Source organism: Toxotes jaculatrix, chromosome 4, assembly GCF_017976425.1.
Source record: "Toxotes jaculatrix isolate fToxJac2 chromosome 4, fToxJac2.pri, whole genome shotgun sequence".
Classification (NCBI taxonomy): domain Eukaryota; kingdom Metazoa; phylum Chordata; class Actinopteri; family Toxotidae; genus Toxotes; species Toxotes jaculatrix.
In genome coordinates, this window is record NC_054397.1 from 11,783,106 (window position 1) to 11,810,042 (window position 26,937).

General features: G+C 40.5%; 1 protein-coding gene across 1 annotated transcript in view; it reads right to left on the reverse strand.

Moving 5' to 3' along the window:
- Positions 1-26,937, reverse strand: part of ctnna2 (catenin (cadherin-associated protein), alpha 2) — a 319,620-nt gene that overhangs the window by 246,755 nt on the left and 45,928 nt on the right. The window contains exons 3-6 of the mRNA XM_041036605.1: positions 22,332-22,527; positions 19,158-19,324; positions 17,929-18,048; positions 16,444-16,710 (exon numbers count right to left, since the gene is read on the reverse strand). Coding sequence (XP_040892539.1) covers positions 16,444-16,710; positions 17,929-18,048; positions 19,158-19,324; positions 22,332-22,527 — 750 coding nt within the window. The remainder of the gene's footprint in view (positions 1-16,443; positions 16,711-17,928; positions 18,049-19,157; positions 19,325-22,331; positions 22,528-26,937) is intronic.

Genomic DNA, 26,937 nt, shown 5'->3' on the forward strand with positions numbered 1-26,937 from the left:
ATAATGTTTCTGCTAAGAGCTAATAAGGTACCCCCTTAACCTTGGATTACTTAAAGCAAACCTCATCATTTTAGTATCCAGTACAGTATGTATGCATGTACATTACAGCTGAAATTCAACAGTTTGCTTTCATAAAAGGGAACTGATTGATCTTGATTAAATAAAATTATTATTACATTTAGATTACATATATTGTATATTATTTTAATTTAAGTACATGAAAGAAATGCCTCACAGGCCTTTACCTGAATCTCACTGTGAATATAAATAGTCTGTTTGTATGTAGCTTATAATGTGAATGCATTTTAGATGACTCATTGTTTTTTTCCTACATTGCCAGTGTGGTTTTGCTGTTAATTTGAGAAAATGTGTTGTTAAAAAAAAAAAAAGAACCGATTTACCAAAGAAAGAAAATAACAGAAGCCACAAAGACGAGGAAAAGTACAACAGCCATTGAGACATTGGTTCCAATCTTCAGGGTTTATGTCCCTAAGAGAGACTCATTGTTTCAAGTGCTAGTGATTATGTTTGCCTCCTAACAACAGCAAAGAAAACAAAACAAAACAAGAAGCAATGAAGCACAAGGACAACAACAGCAATCAATCAGTCTTCTGAGATTCTTGGAGGCTGCAACAGCGCTTGAGGAAAAGAGACGATGAACTGACCTCTAGCCCGGGTTTAGTGAGTCTGTGCAGCCCATAAGATCTTGTTACAGACAGAAATCTCCCACTCATTCTCAGAACCAATCTCTAAATACCTGTGACAGTGGCCTTCACAGTTTAGCCAGGGCAAAGATGTCAGTAAGTGAAAGTACTGATAGTGCCATACCTGCCAGCCACCCTCTGCCTTCACAGTAAGAGCAGCGAGAAAGAGAAAAAAATAATAATGTAATATTGCATTTTCTGTTATCTCATCATCAAGCTTGACAGCCCTTTTTCTCCACTGGCTCATACCCACCCATAAAAGAACACTTTTCTGAGTACTCTTTACACTTTAACTATTAAGAATATATATAAAGTCGACTGTTTCTAGAGCTGTCCTTTCATATTCGAAGATCTTGATTTTACACACACGCAATCATCCAGTCACTTGCATGACATTACCCCCTCAGCCAGGGGGCTTCTCTGTGCTGGTATTAACTCCAGGCTGTGGCTGTCTACCCCATAATGAGGGGAGCATTAGAAGAGATCGCATGATCTTGGATTGTAGGGGTGGGGGAGTCGGGTACAATAGCCCCCGTTGCCAGCTGAGCACAGTGCACGAATCACGCAGATGTTGAAGTCTGAGTTCCTGCACTCTGATGATGCATGCATATATATATATACACACACATACACACACACACACACACACACACACACACACACACACACCTACCTATGTACCAATATACCTATAGAAAATTAGGTGTGCAGAGATCGTGGATGGCATGGCAGTTAATTCCTGGCTGTGGCCCTGAGACGCTGTGAAGATCTCGTGACTGTGAAAAATAATTGCAAAGGTATTGGTGAAGGTCTGGAAAACTACAGGAGAGACCATTTTTCAAGGACAACAGACTATCTGCCTCCCCACCTCTGCAGTAACAGCAACATGCCCCAACACCTTTAAGGTAACAAAAGACTTAAGAGAGAAATATGCCACAGGGATTTCGGGGGGTAATTATCCCCATCATGGCTCACCTACTAACCACTGTTTACTGCAAGTACAATGAAAAAGTAAAGTTAATTAGAAATTACAAGGATATAAATATGCAATTAATGTTTAAAATTATGTTTCTTTGTCTTTGTCTTTGCTCTATTGGGACTGGCTGAGGAGAAAAAGGTTGGAGAGAAAATGAGGACTTTATTAATTACTCAGCGGGAGCATGAGTAGACCCACTCATATGCTCTGTAGAGGTGTGTCAGACTGATGTCCTTGTGTCTTAATGAAGATTAAGAGCGCTTACAACACTGCAAGGTGTCTGAACTTCCATAGTGACCAGGGTATACAACATTACACATAGTGGACACACACTGTCTACGTAGGCAGAGGTGTTGCCATGACACCGTATATCTTCTGCTGTGCTATCAGACATGCAGACACACAGTAACAAGGCTTCTCACATTCAGTGTAGCTGATGCAGCACAACTGTATGTCTAACTGAAGGACAGTTAGGGGATAAGATTGAGTTATTTCTGTTTATGTCTCACTCTTGGAGAGCTTCAGAGTGGTGTGTCAGATTACTAACAATATAGGTCTCTAGAGGTCAGGAGTTGGTTGCACAAGCAGTTCAAACTTAGCTTAATCATAACATAAGGGTTAACTAAAGCAAGGAAATTTATGCATCACTGCATAACAACTACACTACATGCTAGTTCTTATGTATAAATTAGTCTTTACTAAATATTTACAAAGCTAAAACCTAACAGATCTGTTTAGTGTGAAGAGTAAAAGAGGTCATATGTTAAGCGTAGTGATTAATTTTTAAATACCTGTTGAAATCCAATCCAGATTCTCTTTAACAGAGTCCATATTAAGAATGATACATCATAAATACTGCATCCCAAGGAGTTAAGACAAAGCAACCACAAATCTGTATTACAAAATGCAACACTATGTGCTAACCATGGTCTTAAATAGATAGATAGGTTTACATCCGCATATGTGAATACTAAAACTGTCTATGGATAGAGACAATCATTGGAACCTCGTTCCACTGACAATCAGACGATCATCTTTTTTTAACAGGATATATAAAATAGGAAGGAAAGAAAATTTATTTGTGTTTTTTGTTTTGTTTTTCCCTTTGTTTGGTTTGGCTTCTGAAATAAATGCACATATGCAGTTCTTCACACAGAACAGAGGAGTTGAGGAACAGAGGAGGGGAGAGAAGGAGGGAGCAAGAGCGAGGGGGAGAGAGAGAGACAGAGAGAGACAGAGAGAGAGAGAGAGAGAGAGAGAGAGAGAGAGAGAGAGAGAGAGAGAGAGAGAGAGGGAGAGAGCTCTTCGATTCAGTCCTGTTAGAGAATGCATGGCTCAAGGTTTTTACTAGCATGCCCTGGGGCGGTCTGGCAATCTGGAGTACTAGGACTGTTCCCAGTGGGTTGCTTCACCTGTGGGCTGGCAGTGCGAGAAGGAACATCAGTGACAACAGATAAAATCATGTGCTTGTGTTGTGCAATGTGTTTGATTCGTCATCAGACAAGTGTGTATCATTTTTCATCAGTCCCTTGCTCTGTGGTGTACGGGCAAAATGTCTCGCCTTTTCTGCTTATGACGTAAAATAAACATAACAATTGGGTAAAATAAGAGATAATTTGTTATTTCTTCAATACACAATGTGATGAACCGTAATGGTGCTGATGTATCACAGAGCATTACATATAGATACATTTTTTATGTATGTATTTATTTGTGGAACATAAATCCGAATTCTCCATCTGAGCATCCAAAAATACAAATAGAGGCCTGAGACTGTCAGGAGAACAGCACACCAGACACATGTGATGCTCGGCCTTACAGAAGCATCTGGCAGCTCTGTCCAGTTTCCTTTGGAGCAGACATAAATATACATATCCCCCATAATTGAAAACAGCGCTGGCATATGGGGACTTGTCTCCATTTGAATATGAATACACTTCTCATTTCATTTTCTGCTTTTTCAAATTCTGTCAAGCAAAACGATAACCCCAAACCCCACTCACTGCCACCTCTTCAATAGAAATCATTCAGCCAGACTCTGCTTCTGTCCCTCCCAGTGACCCAGCCCACTTCTCTCTTTTGCTTTTTCCCAAATCAGCAGCGCTCAAAATCAGCACTCCACACAATTGCTTGTGGGACTTCACAAAAGCATTCCCTCTACCAAAAAAATAAAAAAAAAACAAAAAAACAACATATACATGTTTCTACTGTATATGCAGAAGAAAAGCAAAATAATTACATATTTTTCCAGGTTGGGTTTTATTGTCATTGTGTTGGTCAGTGTAGTTCTAGGTGAGTACTATATTGTGCTCGTTCTTGTCATAGAAGATACAAGTACTCCAGTAAACCTCTAAAAACAGAGTCCAATGAGGCCACAAAGTCCAAGCTTCAGACAGACTGTAAACAAGTCCAACCTTAACCCAACTTACAAAACCGTAATTTGGATGTTCATTCAAAGGTAGTTATTTAGTGCTATTATCTCAAAAATCCATTACAAACTGTCTGCTTGTGCTGCAGAGCCTCTTCAGGGTTAAAACTGCAGGCTGACCTGAATGTCTGACTTTATTGTGTGTGTTTACAGAGGGATGTGGGACGTGACCTATAACCAGTGCAACTGAGAGGTCGTACACAATGAGAAGTCATGCAGACAGTCCAAAAAGGAACAGGAAGGTGTTGTTTTTTTTTTTTTTTGTGTAGCTGTTGTGAAAAAAAAACTCTGCTTGTATTTCTTTAGTGCCTTTGGACTCTGTGATAAACTAAGGAAGTAAATTAACCCTCTATCCCTGGCTCGTTTTTAAATGTTTGTTTTCACAGTTGCTTATACAATTGCTTTGTGTTAATTTCAGAGGAGCTGTCAGCTTTCTCTCTCAAATTAAATTCACTTAGAACAGTGAAGAACAAATGTTCAAACAGAAGACAGTGAAGGAGCAGCACAGCATGAAACATGGGCATGTCATTTGTATGAGCAGACTGAACTACCAGGACACCCCACTGAACCAGCGTTAAATGGAATTAAGGGTTGATGCAAAGGCAGCACAGAAGAACAGGACTGGCAGTAAATTTGCAAACAAAATTTTCTACATCACTCACCTTCTCATTTGCGGAGCATGAAAAGCTTTAGATCACTGAAAAAGCACACTGTTTTCACACACGCAGATTACATCATGGTCTTTAACTCAAGATTTACAGTCATTTGTTTGATGTTCAGTGGTTTGTTTGGGTTTCACATGATTTGCTAAATGTGCAGGGATGTATCAGTAGCGCATCCACTAGTGAGTATGTAACTGGGTATTTACCTCTGTGTGGAAAGGCATTGGGGATGGGGGAATAAGCAGCCAGTGGTCCTGGCAAGGAAGCAAGGATCATTTACAAAAGTTTCTCATTTAACTGCTGCAGTTTTTGCTTGATAGTTTGTAGAAGAAGCTCACAACCTTGAGCCAACGTTTATTTGCTATCGGATGCCACTGAGGCTGAAAGATGCACACAATGGTGATGTACACACTGCGGATGCTTTAGTAGGCACCATTACAAGACTTAAAAGACTGGAAAAGGGATAAAGGCAAAAGATGTGGAACTAACAAGATGAAGACATTATGCTCGGAAAGCAAGAGTATGAAAGAGAACAGTCAATTTCATTGCAGCAGAAGAAGTCTTGACAATGAAAGCTATGCTGATGAAAGGAGAGGCATCATCTGACTCTAAGTTATCATTCAAAGAGTATCTTCTTTTCAGCTTGAAAGTAGAAAAGAAAATATCTCATGAACAACTTGTTAAACCTTGAGAAAACATGACTTTAATGAGAACTTAAAGTTAACATCTTGGGAATGGAAACACCCTGTCCTTCAAGGAAGTTAGTGTTCTTAGTTGTGTTTTTGTCTGACTTCTTAAAACAATCCTTTTATTTTATTTTATTTTTTTAATACAACCAGGATTGACCTGCAGTCTCAAAATGTCCCTGTTCTTTGTTCTTATGAAACAGAAAACAAAATTTGCTTTTGCGTATGAAAGAAACAGAACAGAAGAGAAGAACTGGCTTCAGATAGGATCTGGGAGAGCTGGGCTCTGGATCATCGCTGTATGTGGATGTGCTCGCTGCCACGGAACACTCCATTATCTCAAAATGACAGCTAAATTGGCCTGTCAACAAAGCTACAGTCATCTAAGCAACTTCACTGGTGCATTAGTGCTTCTTCCAAACATAAATCAGGAATATGGGGCATCTCTTCCATTCTAGAAGCCACAGGGGAAAATTAGAGAGTTTCTGAGTGCAGCACTATTCAAACATTCAGGCTTGACTATTGGTTGGTTTACCTTGCCTACGGAAATCCTGGTCAGACTGCTTAAGTATTTTTATGACTACCTAAAGTTGAGGTGGGAAAAAAACAAAAAAAAACAAATCTAAGTCCAGTGCATCAGGGGAACAAAGTCCTGCTGAAGAATGGTAGCACACAATTAGCAGTGTGTTATTAATTCAACGTCTTCTTCAACGTCTCCAACTTCCCTTGTTGCTCCAATGCACAGGACTGAGTTTTTATTTTTCTATTAATTGAATAGCCACTCTATCATTGCATTCTTCTCTCCATCTATCTGTTTTTTTAATCAATCCATTACATTATAATAGATTTGTCCTTTGCGGACACCCGAACTCAAAATCACATTTATAGCTTTAAGATGAGTATGAATTGTGCTCATATGTATCAACTGACTTATCTGCAGAACTTAAGAAGGTAATTCAAGTCAGCCGACTCTGAACTGAATTGGCTTAAACTCCTGTGAACTAAATTGAATTAAATTTCTTGTGTGTCTGGTAAATCCCGGAGGCAATGCCACTATCTCCATTCCAAGCTGTGGAGGACTCATCCCTGAGAGACTGTACACCCCCTCTATGCCTCAGGTTTATCAGTCCATAAAAACACACACACACACACTGTCTTGTTTAAATTAATGCTTGCAGGATACTTACCAATAAGCATAATTAAAAAAAAAAAAAAAAAGTTGCTACATATCCAATTCTGAATGGGCTGCATAAAGATATGTCCCATCACAAAACAACCGGCAGCTGAAGTCAAAAGAGATTTGGTAGCGTATTTACTGTGCTTTTGGTCCGCTACAATGTTTATACCAGGGAATATCTGTAGAATTTTGTCTAGTGAAAGGAAGCGCCTTCGCATTTCTATACAGTCAGACTTTGAGGTAGGGAGCTTTAGCTTACCAACATGGAGACTGAAAATCAGACAAGCAGCTCACTTATAATCTTTTGCTTAGATTTTGTCTCAAATCCACCAGGAGTTCCCTGCCAGATGTATCCCTTTGCAGAAAACCTAGTCTCTATAACAGGACTCTGTGAAAGTCCGTATTTGTGCATATGTCCATATTATTGTTCAGAGTAGAGCAAGAATATGTGTGGGAGGAAGTGGAGCATTTCAAAAAGTCATCAAAATCTTTTTCAAAGAACTACAGCTTTGTGTGACTAGCAAGGACAGTCAGATTGCCCTTAAGCAGGGATACTGTCTTCTAGCCTGCGTGTATATCTGTATCTGTGTGTTTGCATGCAGTACATGTACTGTACGTGCAAGAGCAAGCATGCCCCCGCATCCATGAGAATGAACAAAGATGAGTGGGCAAGCTGGCATGTGAGGCTTCTACAGAGAAGACCTTGACTGGAAGGCAAGATACCTTGTGAAAATAAAAATAAATAAAATTTTTAAAAAAGTAATTTGCTGCACCCACTCAGAAATCAACTCTCAAGAGTTTTATGCTGAGAGGTCTGAAGATGCAGTGAGGTAATTCACTTTGGTTGCTGTTGCCATTTAATTTAAGGTCGCTGTCCATATGTGGGGAGAATGGTCAAAATATACTCTAACCACACCGTTAATTATCATTCTCTCCTTCTGACCAAGAGTGAGCCAAACAAAAAAAAACAACAGTGAATTTTGCTTATAGCATTCGATATTAACATAATACTAACAATAATATATAAATTAAAGAATTAAAGCTAGCCTCCAATGGGAATATTTGAGGATGTATTTTTCTGATAAACCATCTAATATGATGATTAAACTTGATGATGTACTTTCACTATCATGTGTGCATCATGGAAGTGCCATGGAAAAACACCAGGCTATTCTAAATCTAGAACTGGAGATAAACAAGAGGAGCTGAGTAATTCCCAAAAAGCTGCAAACTGAGCTTTCTGGAAAAGAAGAAGTGAAGAGGCTGATCACAATGAACCTGAGGCTCTAAGCTCTGACTGTAACTGGTATGGATCTCTGAACCCTGTTTACCTGTGACCCCTCCCACTCTCCTTCTGTCTCCTCCACGACTAAGTCCATGCCTTATTGCCATCAAGACAAGTCAGGCGGTGGCTAATTACTGTACAGCAACAAACAAACCAATAGTTCTCTATCTCCCTGGTCATGTCCCATTACTTCAGCTTAGTCCCCTTATTCATATTTCTCTTGACAGGTGCATCTGTCCATGGAGAATGAGGCAGTCTTGTAATCGGCAGGCAGAGGATGTCGTAATTAAGAGGTGTACCTCTGGGCTAACACGTAGCTCAGCCAAGGTGAAAATGACGGTGGGAGAGGAGTTTTATTGAACACAACAGGGTTCTTGTCAATAAAGGTGGCACCTAGCATTGTGTTCAATTCGTTTATTAATGCTTGGGGTCTGTGCGCATCTGTACATGATTGCTCATCTGTGCATGTTTACGTCTGACCTTCCGCGTCAAATATCAGCACGTGCGACGGTCAGGACGAATCTCTCTTTCCTCTATGCCAGTTTCTCACCGGCAACTTCAGAACGTGTTGAACACCCACATGTTCAAGCGCAGGATCAATGTGAGTCAAGGAGAGAGAGAAAAATCGGGGAAGGAGAGACAATGCGGAAGGAAAAGTGGCAGACTCTGTGTGTGTGTGTGTCTGAGCGTGTGCATAAGTGCAAGAGAGGAAGAGGAAAGTGGGAGAGAAATAAGAGAGAGCCTGAAATGAGACAGCACGGATAGGAGTGCACAGATTGATATAGCAATTACCAAGAAAGCTATCCCTCAGTTAGGAATACATCTGCATACATTAGAGCCGGGTTGCTCCCCAGCCACTGTTTCTCTGAGGTTGGCTCAGCAGCGTCTCATACACAAACGGAGCACATGAAAAGGTCATCACTGGGCATTCACTGCGCATACACTAACAATCAAGACCCCATCTATCGTGCAAGTTGCTCATAGATCCAGAGGAAGGAGTAAATCCATCTCATTGGCATGGGAACACTGAAAACAAACTCCCAAAAAGAAAACCAGAAGTCTGTCTTCAAACAGGTACATTGAAAAAAAAAAGGGAGACAGACAGACAGAAAGAGGAGGGGATCAGCGTTTCCTCACCGGTCTGATGTCTGTGATGTTTATTGGAATTCCCTTATTAGCTGTAATTCAAGGATTCAGTGCGTCATCTCATGAACATAAACAGGGCCAACTACCTGTCATTGGACAGATGGATGCATGCAGCATTCAGAAAGCGACTTACACTTGGAGGCGATGCTTGCCACAGTGAGATTCAAAGGACTGGCTGTCATGCACACTTTGCCTGAGCTAGCAAGTAAATCCGGTTATAGTTAGCCCATAATGTATGCAGAGTGAGGACGGGCATATTCTTGTGCAGTGCGACTACAGGCCCTGCAATATATGGAGGAGTCTTTTGCATGAAAATACAATGCTGCTACCAAATGGGCTCAGAGTATGCATGTAAGCACACTAGCATTTCAATCACCTCTGTTGGTTCAAGATACATCAGACAATGAGAACAAAGAGAGGGAGAGAGAGTGAAAGAGGTAACAGGAAAGGGAAAAGAAGACATAAAGGTGAGGGGCAATGAGAAAGAAGCTGTGTAAATAACTCCCCCAAAAAAGAAGAAGGAGGTAGAGGACAAGCAGATGGAAATACAAACCATGCTAAAATGATCCAGTGCGACTTGGATCTCTGCCGCAGGCTCAAAGCTACTCCCTGCCAGTGTATCCACGTCTGAACTGTGTGTGAATGAAATGTGTTTATATGCGTGAGTGTGTGTTTGTGTGTGTGTATACAGCACATACACAACCACTGAGCACTGTTCACAGTGTTTTCATGTCAGGTAGCTGTAGGTACACCAGAGTTGTGATGACACAACAGGACTGGGACAGAGAAGGGTAAGGCACAGGCCTGCTAACTGCCATCCTCTCTTTGCGGGCTTTTGGAGGAGAAGGAAAACAATACTATACAACAGATGAAAGCTGAGAGGTCAAATTGGCAAGGCTGTATCTGGCGGACTCTAATAGCGAATTCTCTTTGACAAAGCTGAATTCACGGATCTGCATACATCAAAACATGTCAGCGTCAGAAGATCGCTTCCATTTCATTGATGGTACAAAACCATACACGGTGATGCAGGCACTTGCTCTGAGCCGCGAATGTGCCAGACTGAAAATCTCTGTTTCTAAGGACTTGCAGGAAAAAAGGATAAAAATGGATATGATAGAGAGAGGGTGGGGAACAAGAGGGGGAAAAGGATGGACAAGTGATGAAAGTAATTAAACACTGCCATCTGCTGGTCATGGTATGAACATACTGCATGCTTTGAGTCTGAGGCTAATGCATTGGAACAGATGCACCTTTGACCACCTGTTTGCATTGATTCATCCAAAGTAGATGTGACACACAAAGGACACAGCGCTGGACCAAACTTGACATAATAATAAGAGCGAACTTTCAAATTCAAGCAACGCAATCGTATAGCCCCGCTCAGAAAAGAGGCAAATTTAATTTGCTGGTTGAGAGAGAAGAAGGAGCGCTAAGGACGAGGCAATCATTTTGATGCAATCACAATTCTGTTAAAAGACACCATCCCCGTCTTATCCTCACTCCTCTTGGCCCATCTAATCGAAGGCAGCGGCAGCGACAGCAGAAGAGGAATAAAAGACCTATCACTCATACTTGTGCTGGCAGGGTTTTCCTTGCTCAGTTACATTACCTAAGTCATAGTGTATCTTGTATTTCTTCATACTAAAAAAGGTCTCTGTGGGAAGTACTTACTTTGTTGCTGTTCCCAAGATGATGCCTTTATGTGTGACACTTCAAATAAGTGTGAGAGAGCAGGTGACACCAACAGAGTCACAATTTTAAAAGGCTGTATCAGGTGCTTCTTGCTTTTGACTGTGCAAAGATAAGGAAGCTCAAAGCGGGAGAGTGACAGGAAGACAATGAGAGATTTTTTGCATATGAAAATGTGCATGGCAGTTACTGGGTGAGAGGGAGAGAGTAGCAGTCTGTCTGTTTCCTGCCTGCATATAAATGCTCACAGAAATTGGCCTGTTCTCCTATCTTGCAACACGTGGTACAAACAGCTTACATGAGGCAGGCATGGCACGGTACAAAAAAAACGTTTGTACATGTTAATATTTGCTACAATTAATCCATAACTCTACGCCTCTTTTTGTGTTCTTTAAATGTAATAGAATTACTACACTGTGTCTGAGTGCTGTGACCTAAAAATCTATGCCTGTGTGTGCTACAGAGTGTCTTTACCCACATACCCGTTGGGGTTTGACTCCATCTGTCCTCCCACTGAGCTCAGATCCCCCAATAAAGACTTTCATTCCAACATGACAGGGCTTTTCCTGCATAGCGAATTTAAAGGTGGCTATCCACAAATTCTGTGACGCCTTTATCAAGACCTGACCGTGTCTGCAATAATAAAACCTATTTCAAGACTGCTGTGTTAGATCCAACACTGCCAGGTGTGTGCCAGTGTAACAACTGAATCAGTCCATAGGTGAAAAGATTACTGATCTGCATGGCACGTTAACTAATCAGTACTGGTCGATAAAGATATATTTCACCTTAATAACAAGAACACAGACATTATTGTAGAAAGAGAGTATTGTTGCTACTTCAGCAGTCAACTGTGTGCTTAGAAATGACAGAGCCAAAGATGCAAAGTTGTCAACATTAGCTGATATAATGGAAGACTCTCCATGCTGAGTTTTTTTTATCCAGTGGGGACTATTTGTTTAACAGATGAGGTAGTTATGCAAATTGTTTCAATGCCTTTTAAAACAGTAACTTTGTTCTTTAAAACAAAACCAAATTAAGGTCATTATCCTTGCTATAGCTAATACCTCATATAGGTATAGTTGGCAGGCAGGGTTTCGTACATGTGCTCAAGACTAAAAATTAAATTAAGTTTATTTTCCAGTTTTGAATAAATGAATCAAGGTTCAGGAGCACAGGGACGATGTGTGACCTTTACTTCACCACAAGCTAAGATGAAATCTGAATAAGACTGACAATTCTATAGTTGATATTAAAGCCAAATATTGGTATTGCTAAGAAACTCGTGTAAAACTGTTAAAATGATCTAACATTAAATCATCATTTTTATACAGAGCTTTCTTTCTGAAAAGAAACCCCTCTTACATATTTGATGGGGAACTCTTAAAGGTAAAAGGTGGAGGGGGGGGGGGGGGGGGGGCTCACGTCGCCTCTTTGTTATATGCCAAACGACAACGGAACTGAGTGAATTTGAACCGATGCTGACCTCTTTTTTTTTTTCCTTAATAGATCTTGTACTTAAGTTGACTCACTCCAAACTAATTCTGGGTGTCAGTAAAAAAAAAAGTATAGATGAGGTCGCCCCTTCTTTCTTGTCTTATTCATAAGTTGCCCTTTCACTCTAGCTATAGACCCGAATATGTGCCCAGCATTTAAAAATCTTGTCTAACCTTTTGTGTCACAGACTGTATATGTTCAGGAGCAATTGAGGCAATGTGCTCAACATCTTTGCCATTTTCATTTCAGTGGCGTATGAGCCACAATCACCTTTCAAACACATGACGAGTCCTCAGGATGTTTTCCCCTCCCCAGATTTAAAGGTGGAAAAGAATCCACATGGCGAGCAATACATAGTCTCACTGCTTGTTTCTGTGATGTGCTGATGCTTTTACAGATGACTGCACTGAGGTAGAGGAGATGAAAGGTACTATGGGTTCTTTTCTTCATTCTACCCAGAAAGGAATACTTGTTTACAGTGTGATTTAGATTACTCATTCATGCAAGTGTGAAACTGACATAAATCACTGCGTCCATTTAGTCACACATCTGCATTTCTTTGTAACTAAAAGCCTTTCTAATGTCTGAGTCAAAGAGGCTGTGGAAAATGACATCTGTTTGGCAGGGGAGAACAACTCCATTAATGGAATGAGCACCATCATATTTCAGTTAGTTAACAAAAGAAGAAATTAAAAAGAAAACTGGAAAAAAAGCTTCAATTGTAAGCTTTTTTTCTGGTGGGGAAGAACAGGCTGTGTCTATCTGAGTTTGTGTCTGTGCTGTAGTCAGGTCTGCCATCCATGCATCAAACCATTGCTGAAGAGTCAAAGGATGAGAAACAGATCAAAGCTGACTTAGGACAGGGAGCAGCACCCCAAAACAGATAAACACAATCATCCAACTCTGCAGCATCCAGAGGAAGTCCATTACTGAAAATAAAGCAAGCATGTAAGCGTGTGCTCATGTGTTTGTGTGGAAAACATGTAGCAGCTCATCCCATACACATAAATAATATACATGTATGTACTATTGCATGTATGGCTACATGTGTTCTAGCACCAAACACAGCCCCTACATAAAGGCGCAGGTAACAAAACGTATAACAGTCGTGCACACACACAAAATCCTGCTAGTGCCATGCCTCATCGCTCAGTATATCAGGTCATTACTATTCAGAAAGGATCTGACCATAGTCTGTGTCTCTGTGGTAAGTTAAGAATTAAACACGCACCAGCTTCAGGCAAGCACAGAGGGCTAAGCAAAGGGCAATTTGTCTCATTGAACTGCTGTCTGTCCGCCTGTCTGCCGAATGGAATCAAATTATGCAGGTCTTTCGCTTTTCTAAAAAGCCGTACTGCTTTACATAAAAACAGAGCTGATGTGATTACTATAGGCCACGGCCTCGTGCAGAATAACTGGAGAGCAGGTTCAAAAAGAAACTAGAGTCTAGTTCTTCCCAAAGTGTCCACAACTAGATAGCTTTGAGTTATTCATCTGGTATCTCAGAGACTATGTTTCACCCTACTGCTCTGACATTTCTCCTCACAGCAGCAACAGCATGAAGACAAAATATAAGATACTTGCAATCTTCAAATATCCCCACAAGGGGTCACTCACATACTGTAAACTAGCAACTTTGTGAAGAGAATACTGCGACGTACAATACATTATGAATAGGCTGCGTTCGTCTTGCCATAAAAAACAGAGCACTGTAGTTTGCAGGTGCATATCAAACAGAGGGAGAAATGGAGAAGAAAAAAGAAGGAAGAAAAAATCTGGGGAGTATATATATAATGTAAGTTTGTGAGTCTTATTTTGGTTCAAACTAAATCATCAAGCTTACATTGAGAAAATATGTATAAATGTGGGTATGAAAACAAAAAATCAGATTATATATCACAGTATATAACATCTTGTAAGAGTGTATAAAAATAGGTTGTGTCTTTTGGGGTAAGTGTGCTGTTGATCAGGACATTACATACAGTAGTACCTGAGATTATTTACCTCAAAACAAATAAAAACGAGGGGTAGTTTATAAAGAGTCCAGAGGTATATCTATCTTTTCATACACACAATCAGAGCAGTCAGTGTTTTCATCCTCCTGTCATTTGAGAGATGAACTAAGTTAACAACTTCTGCATCATTATACTTTTGCATCATTGCACGTTAATTTTGCTTTATAAAACGCAGTTACCTAAGAGTTGAGGTTTAGCCATTAAATCTATTCCTGATCTCAAAAATCTTGTATTAAAAATTGTATTGAATCTAAAAATGTGTCAAACATTTAAGGTGCATGTGCCCTAATTAGTGGAGGTGGCAGTAAACATGTGAAATAGAAAAATATAGATGAGCAATACTGCAAAACATTATCAAGTCTATTGCTGTTTCCGAAACTGGTAGGATATAGCTGTGTTCTGGTAAATAGTTTGCGTGACATTTGTCTGTCTGCAGCAATAACAGCTGCTGATCAGATTGTTTACACAGATCCAGATTATATAGTTTTGGGAGAGACATAAATATTGATCCCAGGGAGGAACAGAGACAGATGCTTCTGTTATCAAAGGTGGACTAGTGCAAACAGTACACAGTACTAAATGCGTTATCATACTAAATATCACTGGGGTGCGTTGGGTGTGCTTTCTAATGATAGATTACAGCATCGTCACGTTAGGGCTGTAATAAAATTTAATGTTAAGTTAGTCATAATGTTCTTCGGGGCTTTAGTGCTTGATAAAGCATGGTGTTCACTGAACAAATCACAGTTAGCAATTCTATGAAAAAATCTTCAGTGCACCCAAAAGGTCTCAAGGTCTGAAGCAGTAAACTTCAGTCATTGATAATGCGGTGAACTAGTTAGCTGCTTGCATTTGTTAGAAGACTGTATATTAATTTTCATGTCTATATTTTTAATTTAACAGCAAGGCTGCTAAAGAATAAATTAAAAAAGGGGGAAAAAAATGCTGTGAGTCGACTCACAAAGCGCGAGTCAACTCAGGGTTCAATCAACGGCTCTTATGGGAAAGCCCTATAAGAAGTAGACTGTTAATTGTACTGTATGTTTCTGCAATGCTGCTGTAATGTTGTCTTAAAGGAATTTGCTCTTTAAGTGTCAGCTGAATGTCTAACACCTATATGCAAATACAATCTGGGCCTGAAGGGTAAATTATGTCTTAGAAAATTTGATACACGTATCAAAGTACATGTACATGCTTAGATGAGGATGTCTGAAATGAAAAATGGCATTAGATCCTGATCCAACATCCAATGTCCTGACCTCTAGACATGACCTCCTGAAGAGCAAGACGGTAACAGCTTTGTACATACCACAAAGTTCACTATCAATGTAAGACCACTAGATGGCGGCAGAGAACCATGTTTATGGAAAAAGCTCAGTTTTGAACAGAAATGAGTTCAGTTTGTTGTCATGTACATTTAATTTACATTTAACATTTAAATAAAGATAGGGTAAGCTTCAAAGTGTAGAGAGAGAAGAGAAGAAATGGCTGATTAAATATAAAGAGAAAAACATACTCTGATCACCATGTAACCATACACACACAGATCAGTATGCGTATGTGTGTGTGTGGTAGGCAGAGTGAAATAAGTAACGTGAATATGTTATTGTGCCACTAAAAATTAATGTTTTTTCGGATATTAAACGTCTCAGCCTGAAAGCCCATGTAGACGCAACAATGGCACCCTTCACAAAGCGCTGCAGATAAGAACTCCAACTGGTGTATAGTGTATCGCTAATAATGTGTAATGAATGCATCTCAGTTGATGGTGGAAATGTGTACATGCACACAAAGGGGTACTACAAAAAATGAGATAAGAGTGATGACTTGACTTGAGTTTATGTGTGCTTCTTTGTTATCGTCAGAAAAGAACATGACAGAAGGCAAGCTCGCCATCTTAGATATCAGACTGTGAAATGTCAGATAATATTGATGCACCTACAGTACACCAGGCTATGCTGTTCTCACTGTAATGTAAAAGCACAGGGGGATGTAATGTATTCATGGCATATGTGAAAAAAAACTGTTACTGCAGTCAGGAGTCTGTCTCTGTGAGCTTTAGGACACAAAGATGTGAGTAATATACTATTTAGAAATTAGAATATATCAGAGTCTGAATACTTGTATGTGCTGAGTGTAGAATGAAAAAGAAGAACAGAATGCTTGCTAACTTACATCGAATTCATTCAGGGCAGCAGCCAGTTCTCCAATGCCAGCATGGCCGTGCTTCTCATCAGTGGGTGAGGTGGCCTGTGCAGCACTGGAAATACCTCCTATGGCCTCCTGCACCTGCTTGAACACGTAGTCTCGGTTGGCACGTGTGGCCGCCACATCTGGGTGGCGCAGGAAGGCCTGTGAGGCCGTGTACAGCATGGTGGCATTTTTCTTAAGGGCCCCACGAGCAGCTGCCATCTCATCTCGACACTGGGGGTCTTTCAGTTCCTGTAAAGGTGACAAAAGTTCTCAAGTACACACTAACAATCACTTCCTGTAAGTCTCCAAAGGAAAGGCACTGTACATCTTAGAAATACCAACAATCACAATATTACCTAAAGGCAAAATAGTGTAAGTGTGTACACTAATGTTAGTAATGCAAGAGCATTTATTTCAGGAAAAAAAATATGGAAAATTTTGACTTTATCATTAAACCACAAACCCAGTGCAGAAAATTTCCTGTAAAAACATAAGTTAACGTCCCATGTGATGTATTGTTCCAAGCACACAAAGTTAGGGCAGTGTCAGCAGATCAGCAACCCTAGAGCTGGACGGGATTCAGCTCAGTGCTTTGCTCTGGGACAGTTCAGCCGGGTGGATGCTTGCCAACATGACACTGGTCGAAAAAAAAGTCCTCTAGAAGTGTTGCATTGTACTGGGGGCCATATTTGAAAAAAAAACAAAAAAAACAAAACACTTTTATTTGTTATCCTCCTGGGTCAAATAAGTACTGATGTGGATATTTTGCTGATTTACAGTAATATGATTCCTTTATGTTACCATCTGCACAGTGTGTCTAAAACTGATTATATACAGCAATAACCAGTACCATTTATGTAAAATGTTCACACTTTTTATTGCCTATGAGCTGTAACTAATCTATAAAATATCATTATACTGCATATGAAAGAAACCACGTATAATGTCTTCTTTTGAAAGTGTTGGAATCGTTAGTGCTATGTTTACATAACCCAACAACTATTAGTACATCATCATCATCATTATCTGCCGCTTATCCGGGGTCGGGTCGCGGGGGCAGCAGTCTAAGCAGGGACGCCCAGACTTCCCTCTCCCTAGCCACTTCTCTCTATGAGACTGTGCCCTGTATGCAACGCAGATAAAATTGCATATCATTATGGAGCTGGCTGACGTTTTGTCAAAATCTGACACAAAACAACTTTTGCTAATTACTCAGTGATATTTTGTCAATCGGGATTCTCTATGCAAGAGTCAAACTGTGGCTACGTTCCAACACACTTGGTTTCCAAGTAGGTCAGTTAAAACTTGGTTAAAGTTTGAGTGTCTAACCCTCTCGTACGAAGGCTTAGTCTCTAACATTATTACACCATTTATCTCTGTAGGAGTCATTTCCCATGGGAACTCCCCACCTCTGAACGTGACACATAAATTAGGTGTGGTTTCCTTTTTTGGCAAAAAGAGAGTTACCTGCTGTCTCCGGGCTGCCACGTAGTTAAGTTTCACCATCTCCTTCCCAAACTCCTTGAAGCGGTTAGCCAGGTCCTGCTCATTGGTAGCATTCTTTACTCCCTCCAGGGCCTCCTCCACCTGTCACAGACACACACACACACACACAAACAAATACAAGCTAAATATTTCAAAAACTCTGTGGACACATCAGAAAATGAGTCTACAGGGTCTTGACCTATATATTTAAGTAATAAACCCTGAGCCATAAAGGTTACAACATGCTTTAAACCAAAACAATAACACATCACTTATGTTTGCCACAAGTGAAAATGATTTTCTACTCGTGTGTAATTGCAACCAGGTTTAAAAAAAAAAAAAAAAAAAACATTTAGTTGTGCAATTTTAATGGGTCTCATTTCAGCAGTCTCCATCCATTTTGTGGGCACATTCTGATTCTAAACTCCTTTCTATCCCTAATGAAAGTGCCGCACAAGATGTAATGGAAAAGAGAGAAGAGAGAGAGATAACTTTTAAGTGGCCTTTGATGGCAGGGCTTATACTGGCTTGAGTTAAGCCCCTCTGTGGGCCTCAAGAATGAAGCTAGAAAAAAGTACTCAGTGTGTATATGAGTGTGTGTGTGTGTGTGTGTGTGTGTTGGTGAGAGAGGGACAAAGAGAGTGACTGAAGGTGCGTGCAGGCGTGAGTTTGTTTCAGATTATACCAATTGCATATCATTCTTTCTGGCACCCTGTGTTAACTTCCCTTTCAAAGCCCAGAGCCACTTCCAAAATAAGGGACTAGGAAACTTAAGTTCTTGAAATGACTCCACATTGAGTGAGTGGTATGGAAATGTGTAGTTAATAACACCAGGGCATCAGGGTATGATATTACTACAGCACAATCAGATGTATGTTCCCAGGATGCTCCTCGGTGCTTCATCTATATGTTAATGTGTGCACAAGTTGTGATAAAAGCATGCATCACCAGGAAGTCCGACCTTTCACATCTGACGGCCTTTAAGTACACTGTACATGCAAGTCTAAGTAATGCAAACAGGGAGTTATGATACATGAACATGAGTGTTGACAGTGTTAAGTCTCACAGTTCTGACAACGTAAACACAACATTAACCGACAGGCCAAACCCTGCTACCTCATGACTCTTGATTTAATATCCACCAGTAGCCATACAGCTGGAAGCACTGTTCAAAAAGAACATTTTGTTCTTTGGGTGACGATCGCACTTACAATTTTAAGGTGGGCCAGCAGCCTCATGACATCAGCCATGTCGGCAAGGATGAGCAGGCGAGTGACAGCGGAGAGCAGGGCGCGGGCGGCCCTCACCATCGTGCCACGCTTCACAGAGGAACACGGGTCATCGGCAAACTCTGACGAGGCAATACGCATCGTCTCTCCTGCAAGTGGGAAGGAAGAAATCAGTGAGTGGAAAAGAGGGACATGATTTTACCTTAGATTATTTCATGTGTGTATGAGTATGTGTATATGTGTGCATACTGCATACACCCATTTTTATGTACGTATTGTTTGACCTCATAAAGTTAGCTAATGTTGCGGCATGAATACATGGAGATGATTGATTTTTCCTTGAATCTGTGTCTGTACTGTACACCATAACTCATGCGAGGTCCACAACTAACTACCTTCACTCAGTTCAGAGATCATAAAACTGTGCTGTTTGTTAGGAAATAGATGGTTTGCTATAATTACTTTTTTTCAGGGTTTATTTACCACAGCGATGTTTATACACAACTAGCCACTAGTGAGTTAAAAGGCCGTTTCTGAATAATGATGCAGAACGCTTCCTGCTGGGTCAGTAGCGAAGTGGCTGCAGGTCAGCACTGGCAGTACCAGCTCTCTTGGCGTAAATTTAAAATACTGAGGAAATAAAGCTGTTTGTACCGTGGTGATGTTTGGTGTATAAACAACCCTAAACCCTACAAAAAAAAAAAAAAAAACCTAATCAGAGACAAATGCAAGTGACACATCCTGACATGCATACACAAGCCAGGCACTCAAACTAAAGCAGACACACACTAAGGCAAACACACACACACACACACACACACACACACACACACACAGAGTGCTGCTGGTAGTGCCATTAAGTTTGTCTGGCCCAGTGATGAGCTAGTGAAGAGTGACAGTACAAAGGGTCTGATTACTGAACCTTTCTCTGGTCTGAAATCAGCATCTATAATTTAATCATGACAAGATAAAGGGGTTTGGGACGATGAGGTCACAATGACAGACGTCTGATTAGGTGATGACAGATTTACGGGTATTTTACAATTCACAGTGACCTTAGTTAGGCAGATGATGTCATTTGGCTGGGGACACCTCTAGATGCTGATAAAGGTCTTGTAAAAATGAGATGTCCTGTTACAATCAACATGTCATATTTCTGTGTTCATAAGTTTAATTTTACGAATATAAAACGGTTATCCTCAATGACCTGACATGCAACTATATTCAACCTAGCAAAAAAAAGTTAAATGTTAAGAGAGGATGAAGAGAGTGCCCCATCAGCAGTCCACTTGTGCGCTGAAGAGCTTTTTGAACGTGCCCATCTCTTCATAATGGCAGTAAAAGGTTAGGAGATGCGCAGTAATAACTTTCATCTCCTATTCCTGCGTCGGTCTCAACCAAAGTACTTTCCTGGGAAAGACAGGTACTGAGTTTGATTCATTGCCTTTTTCACAGGGTAGAGCCGTACCATCAAACGAATAAGAAAGGGCAGAGTAAGTGTCTTGGACATAAATGTGCACATACGTAAGCACAAATGCAAAAAAAAATGTGCTATATTAAAACAGGCCCTACAGAACAGAATTTCCTCCATGAACCTTTTTCAGCACAGCCTTCCATTGGTTTGGGCTCACATGCCTTAACAAGTTGCAAGACTGATCTTGTCCTTTTTCATGTCAGTTATGGTGATGACCTGTATGGCAACAGTCTATTTCACGCCTCGAAAGAGCTGCGTGCCAGCACAGTCAAGTCAGTGTTCAACAGCAGCAGCGGCGGTGGCAGCGGGCGAGTGGAGCTGACAGTGCAGGATGAGGAATACGGCTACAACACAACATACACCGAGCTCCATTTGCTCTTTCTGCTGAAGCAGTTATTGAACGGGGAATCCAATTCCATTCTGAGGACAAACATTTGATTCACATAAAGATTCACTGACTTGCACTCAGCACAGAAAAGGAACTTTGGAGAGCTGTGACATCGCCCCAATCTGAGCTAGAGTTTCCCAGAAAGATCATGACTTGTTTAAGTAAGGAGCTGCATCCATGCTGAAGTTTCATTGTTGACAGACATCAGAAATTTCCAAACAGTTCCTCGCGAGACTGGGTATCTATATTGTCTTAAAATTCAGGAAGGCTCACCACCATTACAGACAGTCTAAGCTTTAACGATGCATGACTTTAGGGTAAACAACTCCAGAAATAGGCTCATTACATTCACGAGGATGCATGCAAGAAGTAAAGCCCAAAACTAATGGGCTCTAATCTGTTATATTTAATGGATCTGCCTTGCCACTCTTAACTTTCCATTTGTCCAAAAAGTTGTGCAGACATTTGACTTATTCTGACATTCTGAGCACTTCATACTTATCCCAAACATTGCAATTTTTAAAATCTATTATTCTCCCTATGTAGCTTTTAAGGCCAGGGAAAAAAAAAGTTTGCACTCTAATCCTTTCACAGAAAGTGGGGTCAGCAGGGCAAATGATTTCACTTAAAACAACACTAAACTGAGATCTGATTCAACAGTATCTGTAAAAACCTGTATGAATGTCTGTGTGGACTATATCCCATAAACCTAGCATGTGCAGTAAAATGGACAAATATAATATTCAGTGTCCACCCTCTGTATCTAACATGTACTGTACGTTTTACAGTCCCTTCTTTAATGCGTGACTTCTGTTTCATACCACAAAAAGGAAAGTGTGATACGTTCATTATCCGGTGACCACAGATTGGACTTAAATTGGATTTTTGAAAACAATAAATAGAAACAAATATTTAAAAAAAAAAAAAGTTCTTTCCAAAGTTAAGATAAAAGCTGAGGCCTCTTGGACATGGATATAGTAGGAGTTCCAAAGGGACTGACAGCAGGTGGGCAACCCTTTACTGATGATGAATGATGCTCCAGAAAGTTTAGAAACAATCCCTATTATTTCTTATACTATAGCTCTACTTTGTGAGTCAGATATTGTCCTGTGGAGGAGAAAAGCAATAATAACATTGCTGAGGGCAAGGAGGAATTACCAGTTGTCTGGTAGCAAAAAAACAAGAATATTTCACACTGACAATGCAGTTACCTGACCTGATCAAAGCAATATTATGGCACAGCACAACAACATAAAAAGCATGAGCACTGTGTTGTGTCGTTCAGCAAGCTCACCTTGCTTACGAACGTCCTCCACAGCAGCAATGAGCTCCTCCTTGAGGTCCTGGCTGTCTTTGGCGATCTGCTCGCCCTTCTCCAGAAAGTTCTGGGTAGCCTGCTCAACAGACACTGCCAGGACATGGGCCTTCTTGGAGCGCCCCTTCTTCTTGCTGGATGGCCCTTTGTTGCTGGTGTTCACCAGCGTAGTCACCTGTGCAACAGGAGAAACCAGTTGGTTGGTTAGTTGGTTGAGTAACATACATTATAAAAAAATACACACTAATGAGTAAAAACTTCATGACCACGTGTAGGGCAAAACAGCTGTGACTCGCCGAGGCACCAAGATCGGTGAAGGAGCAGATCCTCTAAGTATTGCGAGTTTTGAGGTGGCACCAAGGCGCATCGGACCTGTTGCTCTAGCACATCCCACAGCACCCTGTCCCTGCTTTACGGTTTGTCTCTTCTCGGACCACTGTCACTAGGCAATTACGACTGCTGACCAGGGTCCACAAGCCCTGCCCTTTCAGAGTTGACCCAGTTATCTGGCCCTAGTCAGAGTTGCTAAGCTCTTTACACCTGCCCATTTCTTCCACATCCAACACACAAACTATGAGAAACAAATGTTTGTTTACCATCTAATTTATCTCAGACTGCAACATGCACCGGATAAACCAGATGTCAGAGTTAATCAATGTTGGAATATGTTTTACTCACTGATGTACTGTATGTTCAAGGCTGACTTGTTGCAGCTTTTGTGCTTTGCCTACAGTGACAGTCAGAGTCAGCTTTGGAGGTTAGGACACATTTCTGTTGTGGAAATAAGCCACTGATAGGACCAAATAAAAACGGCAAAAATCAATTCAACAGTAAAAAACAGGAACAGTTTGAATTACAGTTTTCAGTTCATGTCAAGCTATTGTTACTGGGTTTTCTGATGTCAACAGCTAACGGTAAATAAACAAATCATTACTAAAATATGAATAAATATTATCATCTTTTTAACACTGTCTACTCCTTTTCTGAAAAAAAAACTTTTTTGTACATATACATGCCCTTATTATGACGTGAGAATGTTGTACAGTGAATGATGAATGTAAAGTGAAACAATGCTTTAAACTACAGCAAAACAAAATGACAAATGGTCGCGTCTTTATCCATAACACGGGCTTCCACAACTATAATGAGACAATTCATTGTGAATGCTATTGCTGCTGCAGAAGCATGCCATATTGTACATAGCATCAATCAAGTACATTGCCTCATCTTAGACAGGAACCACTGAAAATAAAAATCCTTCCGCTTAAGCAGGAATGGTGTAAAGCACTGTCGGCCCATCCAGCTGTTCTTCGCATTGAAGAAAAATGTTACTGAATTGAATCTCAGGCAATCATTTCTTTGATTTCCACTCTTCTGGACAGGCCACACTGCACATAGTCAATAGGATGATGTGTTAAAAAAATTCTATAAGATCAGCACTTAATCTAATTGCATTAGTTCAGTAGTTCAGTGTTCTGCAGGAGTATGTTTCTTAGGGAGAAATGCAATAAGATACTTTCCATTAAGAAAGCTTCTGGTACAGTTGAGAAGCATCTCTGTATTGGACTACACAACTATTGATTTCTCCCTACAGCAGACAGTCAGTCAAGAAGATGACACACAAAGGCATGTGTTTAGTGCAAACACGATGTGTTGGTTGATGTTATTGATGAAGTAATAATTTCTAGGGGCCCAAACAGAAAAAAGAATCCATTTCAGGTGAGCATTCAACCTGAAAGGAGAACTCTACCTGAAAGAAGTCGCTACACTGACTAAAAGCTAAAAGCTTTTAGCTAATCAGCAATCACAAAGCACTGTCAAGAACATGCAAACCTCAGGGTTGAGAAAAATCTCTTAAGCGCTTGGAGAGAATCAGGAACACGCACTGAGTGTGTTTGGCTTGGGCTGATTCCACATAAATAATGTGAGAAAAAATGATTTTAAACTGTTCATTTCAATTATACTGAGCTATAATTTAAGTGTCATTATCATTAAACCAAAATGAACCAAGGTAATTAACAGAAAGCTATGAAACAGGAAACACATTAAACTCATTCAGCCTACAGGGGCAGGCAACAGAACAGCTCCAATCACTGCTGCCTGTCAATAATTCAAGAGTGGAATTCTCTCCACTACTTGTACGGCGGTGACATCTTCGCTGAACACAACGGCACACGTCTATCTGAGGCCAGGGAGGAAGCACATGGACAGACTTGCTCATTACAAGTCAGAGTTTGCTGTAGGAGTATCAGTCTGACAGCAGCTGAACTTGCACAATGGGGTGATATGATTAGTTTGTGGACTATATCAGAGGCTTTCACTCTGAAAAGCTGCTAAGAGCAAAGTTATGTCCTGTCTAGGCTGCATTACTTAAGGGCTTCTAGTCTGGAATAAAAACTTTAACGATGTGTCCTCACTCAGGATGGATCCAGGAATAGAAGCGTTCATGTGAGACCAAGTTAGCCTTTTTTTTTTTGTCTTTTTTAATTCATGACTTAATAACATTATTTTTACAATCTGTATTCATAGCTGCCCTGACAACTAACTTTGATACATCTATTTACCTTCAACTCATCTGCTCAACATCACCTTGCACAGTTGAACGAGTGCTCATTATGAAGTGCAGTGGTGTGTTGATTTCAATCTAAGTTTGCTGAATCAATAACTCATCATTATATTTACACATGAAAGCACACGCAAACCTGTGCACACAAAGTCCCCCCACCTCGCACGCAGGCGCACGAGCCCTCACATGCTTGCCGCCGACAGTGCTTTAACGTAGATCCGCCGCCACGGACAGACACACAAATAAAAAGCGTAATCAATCACACACAAACACAATCACACAAATAAAGGCAGGCTTCTTTTAAGTTGTAGCTCACAGACCACACTAAGAATTCATGTTCATTCAATTGTTGTTTACCAAGTAAATCAACAGCAAACTAATGTGCAAGGGCTGTTTTTAAAGCATCATAGTGATGCAGAAATGAGATTTCCATCTGTGCAGGTTTTTCATTAGCACACACCACAGTGTGCTCCGTACATCTGACTAACATTGCCATATCATTATTATGTCATGTCATCATCTGCCGCTTATCTGGGTCCAGGCCCAGGTTGCGGGGGCGACTGCCGAGGTGGTGCCGTCCTGAGTGGGTCTCAAACCCATGACCCTGAGAGATTGGATCTCATGCTCTACCAACTGAGCTAACTGGGTGGCTATCATTATTATTATCATTATTATTATGACTATACCTAAATGCTGGTTAGGTTTAGGTAAAAAAAACAACTTGTTTATCTGTACAGAAAAAATCATGGTTTGAGTTTTTCAATAAGTACGTTGTTCAGATTACGGGGCCTTCATATTGCAGATTTCCTTCCTTTGCTCCTATGATGCATCATTTTCACATATCAGGGTATCCTGCAAGTAGTACGAGCAGCCAGCCACGGACACTTCAATGTGAGCACAGTTTTATACACAGCTGCCTCACAAGGTCTCGTCTTTGCCTGCAGAACGGTGCCAGTCTGCCTTGGAACGCTGGCGTACAAGTTTTGATGTGCGTGTGGCAGAATGTTTGATATGTTTTCATCAGTGATTACATTTTGTTTCATCAAGGTTTATTTCTCAGAGGTGATGACTGGGGAGGCCGTGGAAGGCATCTGACTTCATTGCAGTGTTAATGAAAACACAATTTAATTTGTCTAGCACTGTGCATGGTGGCAATAACATCTTGTGGGAATAGTGTTTGCAGTGCACCTGGTCCTTTAAAATGGCATTATATTCTTTAGCAGTTCTACAGTCAAGCTGGACAAGAATTGGGGCTAATGACATCCATAAGTTGGCTCCCTGTACCATTACACAATAGCTCTAGTGCCAACAGCTGGCAACAGACACCGTGGATTAGAGGCAGCAATGTAAATATATCTGTAGGAATAGTGATGAAAGATAAGCCATTAAACAACACCGCTGTTTTCAAGTGCTTGATGTTAAAGCTCCTGTGTTCCTTATATATATGCATAATAAGATCTGTGCATTAGTACATTGTTTTGATATAAAAAAGTATCTCTTGTTAAACTTCAGCTGCTTATTTAAATTATAAACTCTATAGCCAGAGAAACTCAGGAAATTGAATTAAACAATGTTACGGTAAGCAGCCACAGTCTTTCTCAGACATGTTTGCTTAGAGATTAGTGGTCAAGTATATATATCTCTTTTATCTTGGCTGAAGCTCAGAATTAATGAGATCTAATGCCTTTTGTAACTCTTGCATGGAACAGACAATGAGAACATACTGAGTTGTGTGTCTGCATGATTCATCTGCACTTCGACTGCTCATTTATTCATTAACACAAGGCTGGGCTGAGGAATACACACAGATAAGGCTACTGCATGTGTCACGCAGCTTTCCACAGGGAGTGACTCAGTCAAGTCAAAGCTTGTTGACGTTTTGTTCTGCAACAGTGACTTAAAAAGCTTGATGTATATTTAATTATGCCCGCAATAACCTCACAGCATGCGCTGAGGCTGATTCAATTTATCTACCTTCATAGAGATTTAACTGTGCTATGTTTATGAAAACATCTTCCT